The 19,309-nt window shown below is 67.4% G+C and overlaps 2 protein-coding genes across 3 annotated transcripts in view; one reads left to right on the plus strand and one right to left on the minus strand.

Moving 5' to 3' along the window:
- Window positions 1-3,515, plus strand: part of TMEM8B (transmembrane protein 8B) — a 40,515-nt gene extending 37,000 nt beyond the window's left edge. The window contains exons 11-15 of the mRNA XM_039544379.1: window positions 170-312; window positions 730-908; window positions 1,504-1,650; window positions 2,249-2,365; window positions 3,036-3,515. Coding sequence (XP_039400313.1) covers window positions 170-312; window positions 730-908; window positions 1,504-1,650; window positions 2,249-2,365; window positions 3,036-3,371 — 922 coding nt within the window. The 3' untranslated portion in view covers window positions 3,372-3,515. The remainder of the gene's footprint in view (window positions 1-169; window positions 313-729; window positions 909-1,503; window positions 1,651-2,248; window positions 2,366-3,035) is intronic.
- A 2,101-nt stretch (window positions 3,516-5,616) lies between these two features.
- GGT6 (gamma-glutamyltransferase 6) lies at window positions 5,617-13,617 on the minus strand. Of its 2 annotated transcripts, none has more exons than XM_039543128.1 (4): window positions 13,470-13,617; window positions 9,958-10,226; window positions 8,319-8,432; window positions 5,617-7,684 (listed from the first exon to the last, which is right to left on the minus strand). In XM_039543128.1, the coding sequence occupies exons 1-4, from the start codon at window positions 13,571-13,573 to the stop codon at window positions 6,519-6,521; spliced, it is 1,653 nt and encodes a 550-aa protein (XP_039399062.1). In that variant the 5' UTR covers window positions 13,574-13,617; the 3' UTR covers window positions 5,617-6,518. The 2 variants fall into 2 exon arrangements, with proteins under 2 accessions (XP_039399062.1, XP_039399063.1); XM_039543129.1 differs by lacking the exons at window positions 9,958-10,226; window positions 13,470-13,617 and adding exons at window positions 8,973-9,097; window positions 9,777-9,949.
- Window positions 13,618-19,309: the final 5,692 nt, after the last annotated feature.

A 19,309-nucleotide genomic window follows, 5' to 3' on the forward strand; every position in this document is an offset into this window, starting at 1 on the left:
GCCCTGCTGGCTGGTGGTGGGTGACTCGTTGACTTGGCATCTCCGGCAGGTGCTGGGTGCTGGCGCGGTGCCCATGGCCCAGCCCTGGCACCTGCCGTGTGGCAAGTCTCGCGTCCCCGGTACCGCCCCTGTCCCCTCCCCCACGCTGACGCCAGGCTGTGTGTGGCAGGTTCGAGCCCTGCGCTAACGTGACAGCGGAGGTGTATTTACGGACCTACCTCTCCCCCTGCATCGACGAGTGCGGCCCCTACGGCCAGTGCAAGCTGCTGCGCACCAACAACTACCTGTACGCGGCCTGCGAGTGCAAAGCAGGTGAGCGCAGTGGGGGCAGGTGAGGGGGGCGGGGCAGGTGAGGGCAGTGAGGGGGCAGGGCAGGTGAGGGAGGTGGGGGCGGGTGAGGGAGGTGGGGGGTGGATGGGGGCAGCCTCCCGGGGCAGCTCCACAGAGTCTAGAATCGGCCCCCGGCAGCACGTCGCCCCCCTGTGCCCACTCACATTCCTACTGGCAAAGCCCCCTGGGGCCATCGTCTGGAAGCCAGGACGGGGCCCCTCCTTGCCCCCCCCCCCCGGCTGAGCCGTGTGGCTGGAGTGTCCGTCGCACCCGGCCCCGCTACCCCCGTGGCCCCAGGACCCCCGGCCTGGCAGCCCCCTCCCGCCGAGGCAGGCCTGGGCCCCGCTCCCTGCGGCACGGCCCCCACCTCCCGCCCCGGCTGACGGGCCCTCGCCGCAGGCTGGAACGGCTGGGGCTGCACGGACAGCGCCGAGGCCTTTTCCTACGGCTTCCAGCTCCTGGCCACGCTGCTGCTCTGCCTCAGCAACCTCATGTTCGTGCCGCCCGTGGCCATCGCCCTGCGCAGCCGCTACCTGCTCGAGGCCTCGGTCTACGTCTTCACCATGTTCTTCTCCACCGTGAGTCGGGGCCGCGGCGCCTCCTGCGCTGGGAGAGCCGGGCACGGCGGGGGACGGGCCTTACCCAGAGCCGGGCGGGGCGGGGACGGCCCACCCAGAGCCGGGCGGGGCGGGGACGGGCCTTACCCAGCGCCGGGCGGGGGCGGGGGACGGGCCCTACCCCGAGCCGGGCGGGGGCGGGGGACGGGCCTTACCCAGAGCCGGGCACGGCGGGGGATGGGCCTTACCCAGAGCCGGGCGGGGGCGGGGGACGGGCAGTGAGGGGCTGGGCAGGGGCAGGGGGAGGCGGTGGGGGGCTTCACGCTGGGGGGCTGGGCAGGGGCAGGTGGGGGCTGCATGCTGGGAGCTGGGCAGGGGAAGCGGTGGGGGCTGCCCGCCAGGGGCTGAGTGGGGGCAGGGGAGGCGGTGGGGCTGCCGGGGGCTGAGTGGGGCAGGGGCAGGTGGGGGCTGCCCGCCGGGAGCTGGGCAGGGGAGGCGGTGGGGCTGCCCGCCAGGGGCTGAGTGGGGGCAGGGGGAGGCGGTGGGAGGCTGCCCGCCGGGGGGCTGAGTGGGGGCACGGGGAGGCGGTGGGGGGCTGAGCCGCGTCTCTCCCCAGTTCTATCACGCCTGCGACCAGCCGGGCATCGCCGTGTTCTGCATCATGGAGTACGACGTGCTGCAATTCTGCGACTTCCTGGGCTCCCTCATGTCCGTCTGGGTCACCGTCATCGCCATGGCGCGGCTCCAGCCCCTCGCCAAGCAGGTGAGAGGGGGCGGCTCTGCCCCCGGGACCCCTGCCCCCCCTCGGGACCTCTGCCCCCCCGGCACCCCTGTGTGTCCCCCAGGACTCCTGCCCCCTGAGACCTCTGCCTCCCCGGACCCTTGCTGTCCCCCAGGCACCCTGTCGCCCCCCCACCCCGGACTCCTGCCCTCCTCCTGGGCACCCTCATGCCACCCGCTGCAGGCTGGCGCATCGCTCCCGGGGAGGAGCCGGCGCCTCCTGCAGCCCTGGGGAGACGCAGCAGGGACTGGCCCCTGGAAGCCAGCGTCAGACGGGCCTTAGCTCAGCTGGGGGGTGGGTGAACCCCGGACACAGGCCAGGTGGTGGGAGCTGGGCCCCCGATCCCTGCTCTCCTCAGCCCCCATTTCCCCTCGTCCCTGTGCCCAGCCGCGGCCCTAGGCCCCAGGTGCTGGCAGCCTGGCTCGGCCCCGTGGGCGCTGGCAGGCCGGGCAGACCTGGTTCTGCCGCTCCAGCCCAGCCAGCCTGGGGCTGCGTGTCCCAGGCCCCTCGCCCTCAGTCCCACCCTGCCCCCGCCCCAGGGGGCTCGTATGTCGCTAACGCTGCCTGCTCTCCGCGCCAGGTGCTGTACCTGCTGGGTGCCATGCTGCTCGCCATGGCCCTGCAGCTGGACCGCCACGGGCTCTGGAACCTCCTCGGGCCCAGCCTCTTCGCCGTGGGGATCATGGCCCTCGCCTGGGTGAGACCCATGGGGTGGAGCTGGGGGGGCACCTGGGAGCTACAGGGGCTGCTGCCCCCCCCATGTCCCCTGTCCCCCTCGGCTCCCCCTGCTGTGAGCTTCTCCTGCAGCTCCACTCTTCCAGCTGCACCCGCTCAGCACCTGTCCTGGGGGGTCTCCCCCCCATCCCCTCGGGTCCTGCCCGGCAGCTTCCCCTCCACTTCTCCCCCCCATCCATCCTGTGCCCCTCCCCCCACACTGCTCCCCCATCCCCTCGGGTCCTGCCTGGCAGCTTCCCCTCCACTTCTCCCCCCATCCATCCTGTGCCCCTCCCCTACACTGCTCCCCATCCCCTCCGGTCCTGCCCGGCAGCTTCCCCTCTGTTTCTCCCCCATCCAGCCTGTGCCCCTCCCCACTCCTCCCCATCCCCTCAGGTCCTGCCCGGCAGCACCCGCCCCACTTCCCACCCCAATCCATCCTGTGCCCCTCCCCACTGCTCCCCATCCCCTCGGGTCCTGCCCGGCAGCATCCCCACTTCCCACCCCATCCATCCTGTGCCCCTCCCCACACTCATCCCCATCCCCTCGCCCAGCAGCATCCCCACGTCCCACCGCCCATCCAGCCGGTGCGCCTCCCCCCAGCCCCTCGGGTCCCTGCCCTGCGGCGTCTCACCCCGTCTCTTGCCCCGCAGACGGCGCGCAGCATCCGCCGGCGTCACTGCTACCCGCCCACGTGGCAGCGCTGGGCCTTCTGCCTGTGCCCGGGCGCGCTGATCGCGGTGGGGGCCGTGCTGCTCTACGCCTGCGTGGAGACGGAGGAGAACTACTTCTACATCCACAGCATCTGGCACATGCTGATCGCGGGCAGCGTGGGCTTCCTGCTGCCCCCGCGCCCCAAGCCCGCCGGGCGCCTGGCCCCCCTGCCCCGCCACAAGGGCTGCGGCTACCAGCTCTGCGTCAACGAGCAGGAGGAGCTGGGGCTGGTGGGCCCCGCCACGGCCTCCATCAGCAGCGTCTGTGCCAGCTGACAGCGCCACGCCCGCCGGGCCTCCGCGGGCACCACGCTGGGGGCGACAGACAGAGCCCAGCCCCCCGACGGACCCACACCGAGGGGCATCCCCCACCCACAGCCATAGACACCAGCCTCCCGGTGGGCCTGAGCCCCATGGCACCCCCGGGTGGTCTCTGCCTGCTGCTGCTGCCCCACGGACTGGCTCAACCTTCTGCTCACAGTGACTGGGCTGCAAATCCCCTGCTTGGGGCACTTATGGGGCTGCCACGGGGCAACACGCCAAGCCCAGCACAGCCTGGCTCCCCACCCGTGCCAGGGCACCTGCCTCCTGGGCCGGGGGCTCTGCTGTGTAACGGCAATTACAGCCCCGTGGAACCTGGGCCCCTGTGTCGGTGCAGCGCCATTCCGCCGGGCAGGGCAGCCAAGGATGCTGGGAGGTGCCCGCTGCTCTGGGGGCGCTGCCAGGGCCTGAGGGGGGAGAGGCTGGAAAACTGGATCCAGACGCAGGCAGCGTGGCCCCAGGCTGAGCCAGGGCAGGAGGCAGGGGCCGTGCTGGGCCGTGGCGCAGGAGGCAGGGGGCCGTGCTGCTCCTGCATGGAGAGCTGGCTCCCAGCTGTGTGGGGGCACCCTGGGCGTGTGTGGGGCTGGGAGCCCGAGGGCAGGGGCTGCAACGGGACCAGCAGACACAGCGACCGAGCAGCCAGATGATCCTGCCAGGCTGGGCTCCGGATGGCACCGAGCCACAGGCAACCCCATCGCCCTGCTCTGGCAGCAGGCCAGTGCCCCGGGGACCTGCTGCCCCATGGCCTTGGGCTGCCAAAGGCCTCGGGCAGGCCCCCGTGGGGCCCAGTCGTGTCAGTATCAGGCACAGGCGGCCCCAGGCAGGTGCTCCCAAAGTTCAATGGGATCAGGGGGTCTCTTAGCCCTGCAAGGGGGCGTGCCAGAGGGAAACCGAGGCACAGGGAGGTTGACCCCTTGCCCAAGGTCACGTACTCAGGGTGGGTGCTGTGTGAGGCTGAGCGGCCCAACACCTGGCCCATCACAGGCCCGGGCTGTGATGCACACAGCTGTGCTGGGCATCTGGGCTCCCCGCACAACAGGGCAGAGACAAGCACCAAGGCCAGGCTGCAGGGAGGTGTCTAGTGCCCCCCCCACGGGCACCGCCCAGCAGGAGCCGCTCTCGCCTGCTGGCCCCATGACCCCACTCCAAGCCCCCCCCCCCGCCAGCAGAGACGGGGGGTTGAACTTAGGCTCCCCCCAGCACCCGCTCTAACCCCTGGGCTAGCACCACCCCCCCCCAGCCCGCTCCTGCGCATGAGCCGGGGGGCAAACAGCATCTCCCCCGCTCTGGGGCACAGGCGGGCGCGAGGCGCCGATGCCGAAGCAGGACCGGGCACCCAGACACGTTTACCCGCGTGGGCGGGAGTCTGCGCTGGGCCTAGCGCTGGGCACAGGCCTGTGCTTCGCACCACTGCCTCTCAGCTCCCGGTGCCCCCGGGCTGCCCCCCAGCGCAGGGCTTTTCACGCTCAGCCACAGCCCACTGGCTGGCTGCCACCACCCTCCGCGGGCCCAGAGACTGGTGGGGAGGGGCCCCCAGCCTCCGTCACAGCCCCGGTACCACCCCTTGCCCAGCCCCCCGGGGACGGCCGTGCGCCCGGGCAGGAGCAGCCGGGGCAGCCACCCCACCCGTCAGCACCGACCCCCACAGCACGGCAGGGCCTGGCCCAAGAGCCTCTGTGCAGCCCTGCCCCCCGGTGCCCCCTTGGCACCGACCCCCACGGCACGGCAGGGCCTGGCCCAAGAGCCTCTGTGCAGCCCTGCCCCCCGGTGCCCCCTTGGCACCGACCCCCACAGCAGAGCAGGGCCTGGCCCAAGAGCCTCCGTGCAGCCCTGCCCCCCGGTGCCCCCTTGGCACCGACCCCCACAGCAGAGCAGGGCCTGGCCCAAGAGCCTCTGTGCAGCCCTGCCCGCCGGTGCCCCCTAGGCACCGACCCCCACAGCACGGCAGGGCCTGGCCCAAGAGCCTCCGTGCAGCCCTGCCCCCCGGTGCCCCCTTGGCAACATCACACGGGGGAGACTGAGGCGGAGGGAAGGCCCCTGAGAGTTGGTGGGAATGGAACCCAGGTGTCCGGGCTCCCTCCCCACTCCCCGTAAGCACTGGGCCACCCCTTGGCCCCTGAGACGGGCAGGTCTAGATCCCAGAGCAGCGGGCACCGCCCCAGCCGGGGGGGGGGGGGTTGGGTTACTGCAGCTTGGGGGCGGGTGCCCAGGCAACCGGGGGTCCCTTCCCTTGTGTCCTCACATTAACCCCCTGGCCAAGGACCCCGAGACGCCCCAGGCTCTCCCGGGCTGAGAGCTGCTGGTGGGGTGGGGGATTCACCCCAGGGGCTCCCACCCCCCTCTCCCTGGCTGGATCACCAGGCCCCTGAGCTGGGGGCCGACGCGCCCCGAGCGACACACCAGGCAGCTCGGCTCCCACTGGGTTTATTTCTCTTCACAGACACACCGGAGAGAGCCCACAAGCCCCCCGCCCCGAGCCTGTGCCCAGCCAACCCATCTCGCCAGGGCCGGGGGGAGCGCCCGCCACTTCTCCCCATCCGCAGCCCCTCTCGCCAGCCCGAGCCCTGCTGCCCCACCCAGGCCTTGGGCACCGTCCTGGCGGGGCCGGTGCACCGTCAGCCTCCTGGGACCCCCAGCCAGGCTCCCCTCAGCCGAACCCCCGTGTGCACATGGGGCTGCGGGTACAGCCAGTGCCAGGGTCGTGCCCACCACCAGAGCTGCAGCTCCCGTCACGCCAGGACCCTGGGGTGTCTGGCAGGGATCTGAGGGGGTGGGGGGCAGTGGTGCCTGCCCCAGAGAGGTGCCAGGCAGAGTGGAGAGCAGGGAGGAACCAGCCCCAAACCTGGCCTGATGGGCAGGGCAGCAGCCCGACCCCCCGTCACAGGGGGCCCTGCATAGCCCTGCCACGCCGGCAAGGGGCGGGGAAAGGGCCTGCCAGGAGTGCGGCACCGGCCCCTGGGCGGGCGGAGTCCAACCGGGGCTGCCAGAACCAGCCACTCACCCTGTGCCCCCGGCACTATGTTGGCAGAGCCAGCTTGGGGCCCACGGTGCACCGGGCACACCAGCGCCGTGAGCCCCGAGCTCTGGGCAGGGCCTCTGGGGCTAATACCCCTCGTGATGGCAGCACGCGGCCGGGGCGGCGAAGGCACGTGCGTGCTCACCCTGTGATGCCACCTGCAGCACCCAGGGGCCCGCCTGCGGGGCCCCCCCCGCCCACTCGCCACTGGACAGATTTGACAGGGTGCCCGGCCCACAGCCCTGGGAGGCCCCATCCCTCCCGCCCCTGAGCTGCAGCCATGGGCTCTCCAGCGCCTCCTGCAGGGGCTGCCCCAGGTACACCTGGTTTATAATGGCCTGGGCCAGGGCCAGGGGGGCCGCACTGCCCCCTGTGGCCCCCAGCCCCACCACTGTCCCCTCCTCCCCCCGGCTCAGCACCACGGGGCAGGCCCAGGAGAGCAGGCCAGGGCCCGCGGGCGCTGTCAGGTCACTCAGCACGATGCCCGAGGCGGGCGCCAGGAACCTGGAGCCAAAGGAGCTGTTGAGAGAGGCCGAGAGCAGCAGCACGTTCCCCTGGCTGTCTGCCACTGCCAGGTGGCTGCCCACGGGCGAGGGGGCCCCAGCCACGGCCCCCCCAAGCGCCCGGGAGTAGCCACGCCAGGCCGCGCTCAGGGCCCTCAGGCAGGGCTCAGGCGCGGCCCTGGGCTCGGCTGCCCGCACCTCCTCGAGGACGCTGGCCAGCAGGCTGCCGGCGGCGGGGGCCGGGGCTCCATGCAGCCAGGTGTCACCCAGCTGCATAGCCAGGGGGCTCTGCAGCTCCAGCCCCAAGTCCCCCATGGCCTGCAGGAAGGGCTCCCGCTCGGCAGGGGGCAGGTCTGGGGCCAGGGCCCGGGGCAGGGCCTCGTCCCCCGATGCCACCGCCCGGAGCAGGGCCGCCAGCCGGGGCTGGGTGACCAGCGCGCCCTGGCCCTTCAGCTCCCCGGCTCCGTCACAGAAGAGGCTGCAGAGGCCTGAGGCCTTCACCGCGCCCGCGCTCTCCTGCAGGGCTGCAGCCAGCTCCCGGTCCACGCGGACGCCTCGCTGCGCCAGCACCGCCGGCCCCTCCAGCAGGCGCGGCCAGGCCAGGCGGCCGAAGTGCCGGTGCAGCAGGTGCAGGCCTGGCAGGGCCACGGGGAGCCCGTAGCGCCGGGAGAAGCCACGGTGCGGGACGGCATTCAGCGCCACGGTGCGGCCCGACGAGGCGTTGTGCAGCAGGGCTGAGAACACACCACCTTCAAGAGACAGACCGCGTCAGCGCCTCCAGGATACCCCCTACTGTACCCCACTGCCAGCACCCCACGACACCCCAACTGCACCCCGAGACACCCCCCACTGCATCCCCCATCCGCGCCTCTGATACCCCCCTGCCAGCACCCCGACACGCCCCCACTGTACCCCCTGCCAGCACCTCATCCATGCCTCCGAAATACCCCCACTGCACCCCCGCCAGCACCTGTGAGACACCCCCCACTGCACCTCCTGCCAGCACCCCTGAGCTCCCCCCCACGGTACCCCATCAGTGCCTCCAGATACCCGCTCACTGCATCCCCCGCCAGCACCCTCTGAGCCCCCACACTGCACCTCCCACCAGCACCCCTGAGACCCCACTGCACCCCCGCCAGCACCCTGAGATGCCCTCCACTGCACCCCCACCAGCACCCCCCAGACCCCCCCACAGCACCCCCACACACCCAGTCAGGGTCCCTCTCTAAGAGCTTGCCCAGCCCCCCCCCCCCCCATCCTGCAGCTCTGGCTATGGTGGGTGAGGGGGGCCTGGGGGCTGACAGCTCCCCATGCAGGGAGCAGTGACCCTAGTTGCACAGGCTTGGGGGCAGCTGCACCCCTTCGCCCTGGCCCCGCACTCACCCAGCCCCGCGGCATGCGGGTGGACCAGCCCCAGGCAGAGCGCAGCGGCAATCCCAGCATCCACCACGTTCCCTCCGGCCACCAGCAGGTCCTTCCCCAGGCGGGAGCAGGTCTCTGCAAGGCACCGACAGGCCCGGGCATCAGGGGCACTGTGGGGCCAGTCTGGCACGGCAGAGCTTGTGCCGCCCCCAGCCCTGCACTCCCCGCACCCCCCTGCAGGGGGCAGCGTGGGCCCCTGGCCCTGCCCCCCGGCCCCTCATGCCCCTCGGCAGCCCAGCCAGGAGTACAGGGCGCGGCTGTGACATTTGGTACCCAAAGCTACACCCTGGCACCCACAGTTCCCAGGGCGATAGGACGACGGCAGGTTCTACACGGACTATGTCACGCAGGGATCAATGGAGACGTTCGGGTTTGCTGAATATGATTAGCCTGGTTCTGCGCATGCCTCATTTTTCTATCTAAAGTTATGAATATTGACGATGTGCCAATATTTCAGAGGTGTTTGCTCCGGGGGAACACCCACCCCGTGGTTCACACCCAGCCTGGCCAGCACCTTGTGGATGAACCATTCGAGGGGATGGGCCATTAAGAAACACAATAGAAGAAGCTTGTGGGGCCTTCCTGTGGACGTGGATAATGGCTGCTGTGACTCACGGAAGCATGTGAGGACAGGAGGCCAGATCATGTGACGCTGGACTCCATCTTGTGCCTGTATCTTGCCACAAACTGTGCTGGGGGCTTCTGTTTGGGACAAGGACGTTCCCTCCACATGGGAGAAGCTATAAAAGGGGGAAGTGACGTCATCACTTGGCCTCACTCTCCCCGCCCCCCACTCAACACCTGGAAACAAGGCTGGAGGGAAAAGCCTTGGAGGTGAGAGGGGGCCCGGCTGGAAAGGAGCATTTCCGACCTGTGCATGGAGGATCTAGGAAGTGCCTGTGCCATCAGGGGCAGACACTGCTGGAGTCAAATCCTGTCTCGTGTATAGAACTCATGCGCTGTTGTTTTATTTCTTAGGTAACCAACTCTGATCTGTTCGCTGTTACTAATAATCACTTACAATCTCTCTTGCTGTAAGTAGTAAATCTGTTTTCTATTTTTTACCTCAGACAGTGTGTTGTCTGAAGTGCAAAGGGAAATCTGCTCAGGAACAGGGGCTGGTGCGTTGTCCTCTCCACACTGAGGGAGGGCAGACTGGGTAATAACTTACACTGGTCAGGCTTCTGACCCGGGCAGGACGGTACAGCTCTGGGCTCCTACGCTGGGGGGGGGCTCGGGGGAACTGGCTGGAGTCTCTCTCTTGTTGGTTCATGAGTGGCTGGTGAAAGTATTCATGCAACTCAGCTGGGAGTGTCCCTGTCTGTAAGTAGCTGTGTGAGTGCAGGACCTGGAGGGGTCTGCAGCTTGTCACAGCATCCCAGTGCGAGAGGGAGCCCAGGTTTGGTGAGACAGCAGTACCCCAGTTCCAGGTTGTACCCCGGGGAGCCCATCACAGCAACCCGAGGGGTAGCCAGGTTCTCCTGCCGTGCTCCTGCCGTGCCGTGCCGTGCTCCTGCCGTGTTCCCGAGGGGAACACGGCAGGAGGAAGCGGTGCCCTCTGGGGGCTCGGGCTGGGGTGGGGCCTGCACCCGATGCTCACTGGAGCTGGTGATGAGGGTGGCATGATGGTAAACGCCCCGTGCATGCATGTGAGCCGCAGGTGGGACGTCCCCAGGCTGCTCCTGCGCCCCCATCTGCCCAGCGCCACCATCCTGCCTGTGAGCCTGGGCGCCGCCCAGCCGCGAGGAGCCCCCGGAGGTCAGCTGGTAAAAGGCCAAGGCCAGCGCCAGCGCCAGCAGCACCAGGGCCGAGGAGATGCGGGCGCAGGTCTCCCGGTGGTGCTGGTGAAGCAGCGCCTGCAGCGGGGATCTGCAGAGAGAACAGAGCGATCAGCCCCCGCGGCAGCCAGACGGCTGTGAGCCTGTGCTCCGGGTCGCGCCCGGGAGGGAGGCTCCCGGCAGACTGCGGGGGGCGCTGGAGAGCGGGACGGAGGCAGCCACAGAACTATGGGTGCACGGGCAGGAGTCCAGGGGTGAACAACCGGGGGTGGGTCAGGACGCAGGGGCATCAGTAGAGCTGGTGGTGCAAGGCTGTGGGAGCGGGAGGGGGGTCAGGACAGAGGGGCACCAGCAGAGCTGTGGGGGGAGCCCAGGGCTGGGGGGGGTCAGGACGGAGGGGCACCACAGAGCTGTGGGGGGAGCCCAGGGCTGGGGGGCGTCAGGACGGAGGGGCACCAGCCGAGCTGTGGGGGGAGCCCCGGGCTGGGGGGCGTCAGGACAGAGGGGCACCACAGAGCGGTGGGGGGGAGCCCAGGGCTGGGGGTCAGGATGGAGGGGCCCCAGCAGAGCTGTGGGGGGAGCCCAGGGCTGGGATAGCGTGGGTGGGGGTCAGGACAGAGGGGCACCACAGAGCTGTGGGGGGAGCCCAGGGCTGGGGGAGCAGGGCTGGGGGTCAGGATGGAGGGGCCCCAGCAGAGCTGTGGGGGGAGCCCAGGGCTGGGAGCCAGCTCCACTCGCCAGCCTGTCCCCCTGCCCCAGGAGGGCTGGGAGGAAGCCGGGAGATCTGCTGCTGCCTAACAGGATTAGTGAGGCCCATTCAGCTCCCGTAATAGGATTACAGCCAATTTCACCAGCGGCCAGGAGCTGAGCAGCAGCCAAGGCCAGGGGCTTGCAGAGCTCGGAGGGGCTGTGGGAGGGGGCTCCCGGTGCAGGGGTGCAGGGAGGAAGAGGCAAGGGGTGGGGCAGGGGTTGGCCACTCGATCTGCACCCACACAGGTGCCTCACGCCTGGTGCAATCTGGGGAGGGGGGAGCTGGGCTGAGCCACCCGCCCAGAACCCAGGCCTGGGGAGGGGCCAGCTGAGCCAGTGTCCCCATCCCCCTCCCCTGAGGCCAAGGGCCTGACCCTAATGGGGCCCGGGGTGCTGTGTGTCACACGCTCCCCTTCCCTGCCGCCGGGCTGAGCGCTCCCAGCAGCACAGCCAGCACCTCGCTGGGGCAGACACGGGGCCCTTCCCGCTGCAGCTCCCATGGGCTGCCTGCCTGCTCCCACCCCAGCAGTGCCCAGCCTCGGGCAAAGCCACGTAGCTTGCGGCAGGGCCACGGGCCCATCGGTGCCACTGGCACAGCGCTCGCTGCTCTTTACAAGCTCTCCGGCCCCAGATCGGGCTCCCTCGCTGCAGCTCCCGCCCCGCTGCCATGGTGCCTGTCCCGAAGGGCAGCAGGCGAGGTGACGTCGCAACGCTCAGGCCCCGGGAGACGTGCCCGCCGCGGGCGCGACTGCAGGGCTAAGGGAACTTAGTTGAGACTTATGTCCTTATGGTCTGGGAGTGAGAGCGAGTCACCGGGGAAGCACATGTCCCGGTGCTGTCACCCTGCCCGGCTGCCCGTGCTGCAGCGTATTGCTCCACTGCCCACTGCTCCAACACCCCAGAAGGGTCTGGGGGGTGGGATTTCTGGGGATCCAGTGATCGGGGCTGGATCCCACAGGTGCACTGCAGGGCCTCGGGGGCTGGGTGGATGTGTGGGCAGCCTGCAGGGCAAAGGCAGGGCTGGTGCAGCCCAGCGAGAGGGCTGGAGGGCTGGCAGGGAACTGGCACAACCCCCTCCCGCTGCCGGCAGGGGTAACAAGGTGACCGGGGTGCCCCGAGAAGCGTCACACCGTCCTCCAGCCTGGCACACGGGCCAGGCCCCCCAGCACCAGCAGGCAGAGGGAGGCTGGGCCGTTCCCGTCACTCCCCTGCAGGGCGACTGCCAGCCCCGCCTAGCTCCCCCCCCGCGTACGCTGGGCAGCCACCAGCCAGCCAGGCTCATCCCCAGCGCTGCCGCTCGCAGTGCCCACAGGCCCTGCAGTGGGGTGCCCCTGGGCCCGGCTCTGGGCCCAAGCGGTTCGGTTCCATCGCGGGGTCCGGGCCCTGACTCGGCACAGCCCAGGGGCCAGGGGCGATGGCGGGCAGAGCCAGCGCTGGCCGAGGGACGGGGTTTCAGGCAGGCTCTGCCCAGGCCAGGCCGGCTGGGAGCCGTGGGCCCCCGAGCTGCAGTCTGGGTGTCCGTGTCGCCGGGCCAGCCCCCGGCACTGACCTCTCCCCACCCGGCCGGGTCTGTGTCGCCATCCCGGTGGAACGGCGCCCATCCCTGGGCAGGGGGCGCTGGCCTATTGGCCCCCAGCAGTCGGGGCGCGGCCCCTTCCCCTGCTGGCTGAGGGGCCCCCGAGCGGGGGTTAATGTTTGATTAAATACCCGGCTGGCTCCACGGAGCCAGGCTGCGTCTCCCAGGGCCCCCAGTCCCAGGGCAGCTCCTGGGCTCCAGCCGGGCCTGACGATCCACACGCCAGCGGCTCACCTGGGCCGAAAGTCCCTGTGCTGGAGGGGAGCCCCGGCCCTGTGGGGGTCCAAGGAGACTATCAGCCCCTGGGGGCAACGTGGGCAAGCCAGGGGCTGGGTGTGGGGGGCTGGGGGGGCGAGCCAGGTGCTGGGCGGGGGCGAGCCAGGGCTGGGCGTCGGGGCAGGGGGCAAGCCAGGGGCTGGGCGTGGGGGCAGGGGCGAGCCAGGGGCTAGGGGTGGGAGGTGGGGATGGGCCAGCTGGAGATGGGCTGAGGGGATGGGCTGGGCGTGGGGGGGGCAAGCCAGGGGCTGGGCGTGAGGGGCAGAGGGGATGGACTGGGGGGGGGCGAGCCAGGGGCTTGGCGTGGGGCAGGGGGAGCCAGGGGCTGGGCGTGGGGGCAGGGGATGGGCCGGGCGGGGGCAAGGAGATGGGCTGAGTGTGGGGAGCAGGGGATGGGCTGGGCGTGGGGGCGAGCCAGGGGCTGGGAGTGGGGCACGGGGGGGCTGGGCGAGGGGGCGGCAGCAGCCCCCCCTTAACGCTCGGGAGCCGATCTCTGCCCAGCCAGCGCGGCCCCCCGGCAGGGGCCCGGCCCGGTGTGGGGCGGCCGTAGGGCCAGGCAGGGCGCAGCCCCCACTGCGGCTGGCACGTGTGGGGCCGGGGGGAGCCCCGGGACTGCAGGGCCCCGTGGGTGCAGGGGGCGGGGCTGGGGGGAGCAGGCGGCACCTGCCGGGACCTGCGGGCGGGGCCGGTCTCCGCTCCAGTCCGCTCCGCTCCGGTCCGCCCCGCACTCACCGGCCCGGTCCGGTCCGCAGCTCCACCGCCTCCTCCCCGTCGCTGTCGCTGTCCCGCAGCCGCTGGTACCGGGCCTGGTACCGGGCCGGGGCCGCCGCCTCCATGCCGGCCGGGCCCCGCACCTGCCGCGGCTTCCGGGTCCGCCCCGCCCGGGGCTCCCCCGCCCCGATGCCTCGGTGACGGGCGCCGCTGAACCCCGGGGCGGGCCGGGGCACGGGGAGCCCGCGGGGAGCAGCAGCCGCCACCCCAGGGCAGAGGGGGGTTTCCCGGGGGAGGGGTCAGGGCCTCGGCGCTGCCCGGGGGGCTGGGGCTGGCGGGGGGGGGGCACACCGGGGCTGGCATCAAAGGCCCCGTGGCTATTAGCCCTAAATCCTGCCTGCCGCCCTGCACTGGCCCTGCAGGCTCGGCGGGGGGCGTGGGCCCGGAGGGGGCTGACACATCTCGGGGCACCGGGTCGCTGCCACCTGCTCAGGGCCGTGCCCACCAGGGAAACGCTGCCCAGGTGCCAGCGGCAGGCAGCACAGACGCTCTGCTCTCCGGGTCTGGGGGCTCTGCTCACTCCCTCCAGGCTAGCGCTTTGCACACTCGTTTGTCACACCAGCCGTGCACAGATCCGCTGCCTCGGGGTCACCGGTCTCCCCTGTCCAGCTCTCCTGGGCACCCGGCTCGTTTCTTTACCAGGTAGAGTGACACCGAAGCAAGTGGGAGGATCTGGAAACACCAGGTTCGGGGTAAGAGAACAGACCAGGCCGGTGTGAACGGGCTCCTGTCCTACCAAGGCGGTTCTCACCCGCTGCTTGCTCCTTGCAGCACCTGCCTGCTCCAAGGAACCGGGATCCACTTTTCATGAGATCCCCCCGCTGCCAGAGTCCCCCCACTCGCACAGTGCGACCCAGGGCCAGCCAGTGACTTTCCTGGGGTTCGTTCGTTCGCTCTGGCAGTGCTGGAGGCCCAGGCAGTGGCGGGACGCCCCCCGTTCTCATGTTGGGGGTCAGCTGTCTGCCCCCCCTCCCAGACCGTGGGTTTCGCTCCGACAGGCGTGGCACAGAGCAGCCTGCTGGGCACAGACTCCCACATCTCACAATGAGCACGACGACCGGCCGGTTCGCAGCTCTCGGCAGAGACCCACCCACCCCCGACCCCTTCGGTGTGACCTCACACAAGAGGCTCAAAGGGACCCTGCTCTCACGGTCACCGTCACTTTATGTCCAGGCTGAATTTGTCTGGCCTCAGCTCCCAGCCACGGGGCAGCGTTAGCCCTCCCGCTGCGAGGCCGGCCAGCCCAGTCTGGAATCTGTTCCCCTTACGGCCTGGGAGCCCCTCACCCCTTCCCCCGGCTTGGAGTCCTGCCTCCATCCCTGGGCTCAGAGAGGGGGCTGCAGCGGGGGTAGTTCCTAGGGCTGAGCCTCGCCATGGGCAGGAGCCTGGGGCAGTGGGGAGGTGCAGCCACACCGGGGGCAGAAGCATTGCCTGGGGCAGAGCAGGGGCAGGCAGCTGCCATCCAAGGCTCAGAAGCCCCACTCTGATGGGGCTCACGGCCACTCCTGGCAGCTGCCTGCCCTGCTGTGCAGATCGTTAGCCACCCAGCACCACAGCGTGGCTGCGGCGGCTTGGCAGCGGGGCAGTGGCTGCTGCGGTGCTCCCAGCCTCCATCCCTCCTGGGGGCTGGCACCCAGCATGTGCTGCAGACATCTGGCCCCCCTGGAGACAGCCCTTCCCCCAGGCGGCTCCCCTTGCCCTGCGGAGGGGCAGGGCCCTCTAGCCCCGATTCCCTGCAGATCTCCCTGCCCCTGCCTGGAACCCCCCAGCCTCTCTTGGCGGGGGGGGGGAGGCAGTTGTGCAGCATCTTGGCCAACAGGGTTTGCAGGGTTGACTAATTGCACGCAGGCCTGCCTGGCACAAGGGAAAGTGGGAAGCTGGGTGTGGGCGCGGGGCGTGGGGGGTGGGGCGGGGCCTGAACTGGGGGGCTGGGCCTGTGGGGCGGGGTGGGGCCTGGACTGGGGGGCTGGGACCGTGGGACAGGGCGCGGGCTGGACTGGGGTGCTGGGACCGCGGGACAGGGCGCGGGCTGGACTGGGGGGCTGGGCCTGTGGGGTGGGGTGGGGCCTGGACTGGGGCTGGGCCTGTGGGGCGGGGTGGGGCCTGGACTGGGGTGCTGGGACCGTGGGACAGGGCGCGGGCTGGACTGGGGGCTGGGACCGCGGGACAGGGCACAGCCTGGACTGGGGTGCTGGGCCTGTGGGGCGGGGTGGGGCCTGGACTGGGGTGCTGGGACCGCGGGACAGGGCGCGGGCTGGACTGGGGGGCTGGGCCTGTGGGGCGGGGCACAGCCTGGACTGGGGTGCTGGGCCGGGGGGGCGGGGAGGGGCCTGGACTGGGGTGCTGGGACCGCGGGACAGGGCGTGGGCTGGACTGGGGGGCTGGGCCTGTGGGGCGGGGCACGGTCTGAACTGGGGGGCTGGGCCTGTGGGGCGGGGTGGGGCCTGGACTGGGGGGCTGGGCCTGTGGGGCGGGGCACAGCCTGGACTGGGGGGCTGGGCCTGTGGGGCGGGGCACGGGCTGGATTGGGGGGCTGGGCCCACGGGACTGGGCGTGGCCTTTGCGCTGTGAAGTCTGCGGTGTGGTTCAGTGCCCTTCGTACCCTTGGCCTTTGGGGGGCAGCGCGTGACAGTGGGTTAGGAACTGCCCTGCTGCGGAGAGAAGTGAGCTGAGAGGGGCTGGCTGCTGCTGCTGTTAAAGTCCGACCCTGTTGTGTCTAACACAAAACAAGAGGCACCTGCAAGGGGAGAGCAAAGGGCCGTGCGGCTGTCGCATGCAGCCTCGCTGCCGGAGAGACACAGGCCCAGCACAGCCTGATCGGCCTCTCCAAGGCCTGGCGATCTCGGCCCAGCGCTGGGCTGTTGGCGGCTTGGCCTCTGGCTGCCTCGCTGGCCGAGCGCTCCACGCAGCGCTACTAACAATGGCATCAGCTTGGCGGCTCAGCCAGACTCTTAGGAGACCAGTGACAGGAGAGGGAGGAAAGAGGAGGAGTCAGGTGGGGAAGGAAAGTGACACACCAGGGAGGGTGAGGGTAGGTCCTTGCGTCTCACGGCCCAGGTGCTGTTCAGATCAGTGGCACATCATTCTGGAGTGGCCAATCCACAGTGGGCACCGTTGTCATGCCAGCGGTCAGGGCTGCTAATCTTGGCCTCCTACCCAGGACTGTGACTCGCAGCAACGTGCAGGACATAGCGGATGGATCTGCAGCCATGGGGTTCCTGAACTGAGGTGGAGCGATAGGCAGGACACACATCCCGAGTTCGTCACCAGCCCGGCTTGCTGCAGAGCAGCAGAAAGGGCTGCTTCTCTGTGTTATGCGAGCGGTGGTGAATCACCGCGGCTGCTTCACTGATACCAGTGTGGGCTGGTCAGGGAAGGTGCCTGACGCTCGCATCTTCAAGGATACAGACTGTTTAGAAAGCTGCAAGCAGGGTCATTCTCTCCTGACCAGCAAATTACCACTGGTGATATTGAAAAGCCAATAGCAATTCTGGGGGACCCAGCCTGCCCCTTGCTCCCCTGGTTCATGAAGCCGCACACTGGCCACCTCACCTGCACCAAGGAACGATTCATCTACCAGCTCAGCAGGTGCAGAATGCCAGTGGAATGTGCTTCTGGTAGGTTGTAGAGGCGCTAGTGGTGTTTACTCACAAGATTGGATCTCAGTGAGAAAATATCCCAATGGTTAGAGCTGCCTATTGTGTCCTGCAGAATATCGGTGAGGCACTGGGGGAAAAGCTGCCCACAGGGTGGAGTGGCTATTTGAGAAATTTGAGCAGCTAGCGGCCAGGGCTATTACAGGATTTCAATGTGGAGCTATGCGTTTGAGGGAAGCTTTGACGGTTGTAATAGTGTTCTGTCTTGAGACAAAGTCTGTCTTGTGTAATTAAAATTTTGTAGTATTTGGTTTTCTCTGCTGGTCTTTATTCTGGAGTCCTGCAAATTATAAAGACTGCTGGTCTGGGGCTTTGCCTGTGAATTGTGTGGTGCTTGCTGTAACGTTTATAAAGATGGCTGGGTGTTTTCACGATGCTATGAATTCTGTGGTGCTTGCTGTACTGTTTGGTTGGTGACTGTGCATTCAGTAATATCTGTTGTGAACTAATACAGACACTTTAATTCTCAAAAACTAAAACTTTACTGAGTGCAGAAATTCAGTGCACAAAACCAAAGTGCAAACAAACGCATCCAATGTCACAGACGTCAAACAAGGGGGTAAACTGTTAAAATTCCTATTGAAAAGTAAGTAAACATTTCACGTCCCTTTGTGTGAAGAAAATTGTAGTTCAATGTAGTTTGGTTTCAATGTAGTAAGGTTTCACATGCTAGTAATACATTTTAATGTTTTTAGAGGGTCTCTCTCTATAATATAATTGCACTGCTACAGACTAGGGACCGAATGGCTGGGCAGCAGTTCTGCAGAAAAGGACCTAGGGGTTACAGTGGACGAAAAGCTGAATATGAGTCAACAGTGTGCCCTTGTTGCCAAGAAGGCTAATGGCATTTTGGGCTGTATAAGTAGGGGCATTTCCAGCAGATCGAGGGACGTGATCATTGTGGTGGAGTAGGGACTGTCTATGTGGGGATGCAGACTGTAAGATGAGCTAGGCCTGGGGAGGGAGCTGGTCCTGGCTCTGGCGTGCTCCTGTTGTCCAATAAACCTTCTGTTTTACTGGCTGGCTGAGAGTCGCTGTGGGTCCCAGGAAGAGGGGGGCAGGGCCTGACTCCCCCACACTCCGTGACAATCATTCCCCTCTACTCAGCACTGGTGAGGCCTCATCTGGAGACTGTGTCCAGTTTTGGGCCCCCCACTACAAGGAGGATGTGGATAAATTGGAGAGAGTCCAGCGGAGGGCAACAAAAATGATTAGGGGGCTGGAGCACATGACTTATGAGGAGAGGCTGAGGGAACTGAGATTGTTTAGTCTGCAGAAGAGAAGAATGAGGGGGGATTTGATAGCTGCTTTCAACTACCTGAAAGGGGGTTCCAAAGAGGATGGATCTTGTCATAAACAGATAGTTAAGGGTTAAGATCTCTTTTACCTGTAAAGGGTTAACATGCAGTACCTGAGGAACACCTGACCAGAGGACCAATCAGGGACAAGATAATTTCAAATCTCTGTGGAGGGAAGCCTTTGTCTGTGTTCTTTGTGTACTTTGGATCTAAGAGAGGCCAGACATGTCTCCAAGTTCTCCTGGAGTAGTTCCTACTATCCAATAGTGAGTATTAATTAGAAATTAGTCTTATAATTTGATTTCTACATTTGCAATTTTGTGTTTGCTGAACATTGAAATTTTTTATTTCTGTTTGCCTTTTATTTCTTTTACTGAGAAAGAAGATTACAGAGACAAGTTACTTTCTTTTATTCTTTAATAAATCCCTCTGTAGTTGGATTCAGTATCTCTCCTAGGAAAGGGAGGGGGGAAGGAGGGGAATGGTTTATTTCTCCGATTTTGGGAAGGACTGTGTCCCAATGCACGTACATTATTGGGTGGTGGCAGCTTTAGATCTAGACTGTTCTCAGTGGTGGCAGATGACAGAACAAGGAGCAATGGTCTCAAGTTGCAGAGGGGGAGGTTTAGGTTGGACATTAGGAAAAACTTTTTCACTAGTAGAGTGGTGAAGAACTGGAATGGGTTCCCTAGGGAGGTGGTGGAATCTCCTTCCTTAGAGGTTTTGAACGTCAGGCTTGACAAAGCCCTGGCTGGGATGATTTAGTTGGGTTTGGTCCTGCGTTGAGCAGGGGGTTGGACTAGATATCTCCTGAGGTCCCTTCCAACCCTGATATTCTATGATTCTA

This window comes from Mauremys reevesii, linkage group 6, assembly GCF_016161935.1.
Source record: "Mauremys reevesii isolate NIE-2019 linkage group 6, ASM1616193v1, whole genome shotgun sequence".
Lineage (NCBI taxonomy): Eukaryota > Metazoa > Chordata > Testudines > Geoemydidae > Mauremys > Mauremys reevesii.

Bases quoted from the DNA above. Each gene is read 5' to 3' on its own strand.
- GGT6 (XM_039543128.1), bottom strand. From the start codon at position 13,573: ATGGAGGCGGCGGCCCCGGCCCGGTACCAGGCCCGGTACCAGCGGCTG. The intron at 10,227-13,469 runs GTGAGTGCGGGG...TTCTCTCTGCAG, and splicing joins CTGCGGACCGGACCGGGCCG to ATCCCCGCTGCAGGCGCTGC. The intron at 8,433-9,957 runs GTGAGCATCGGG...GGTGCCTTGCAG, and splicing joins CACCCTCATCACCAGCTCCA to AGACCTGCTCCCGCCTGGGG.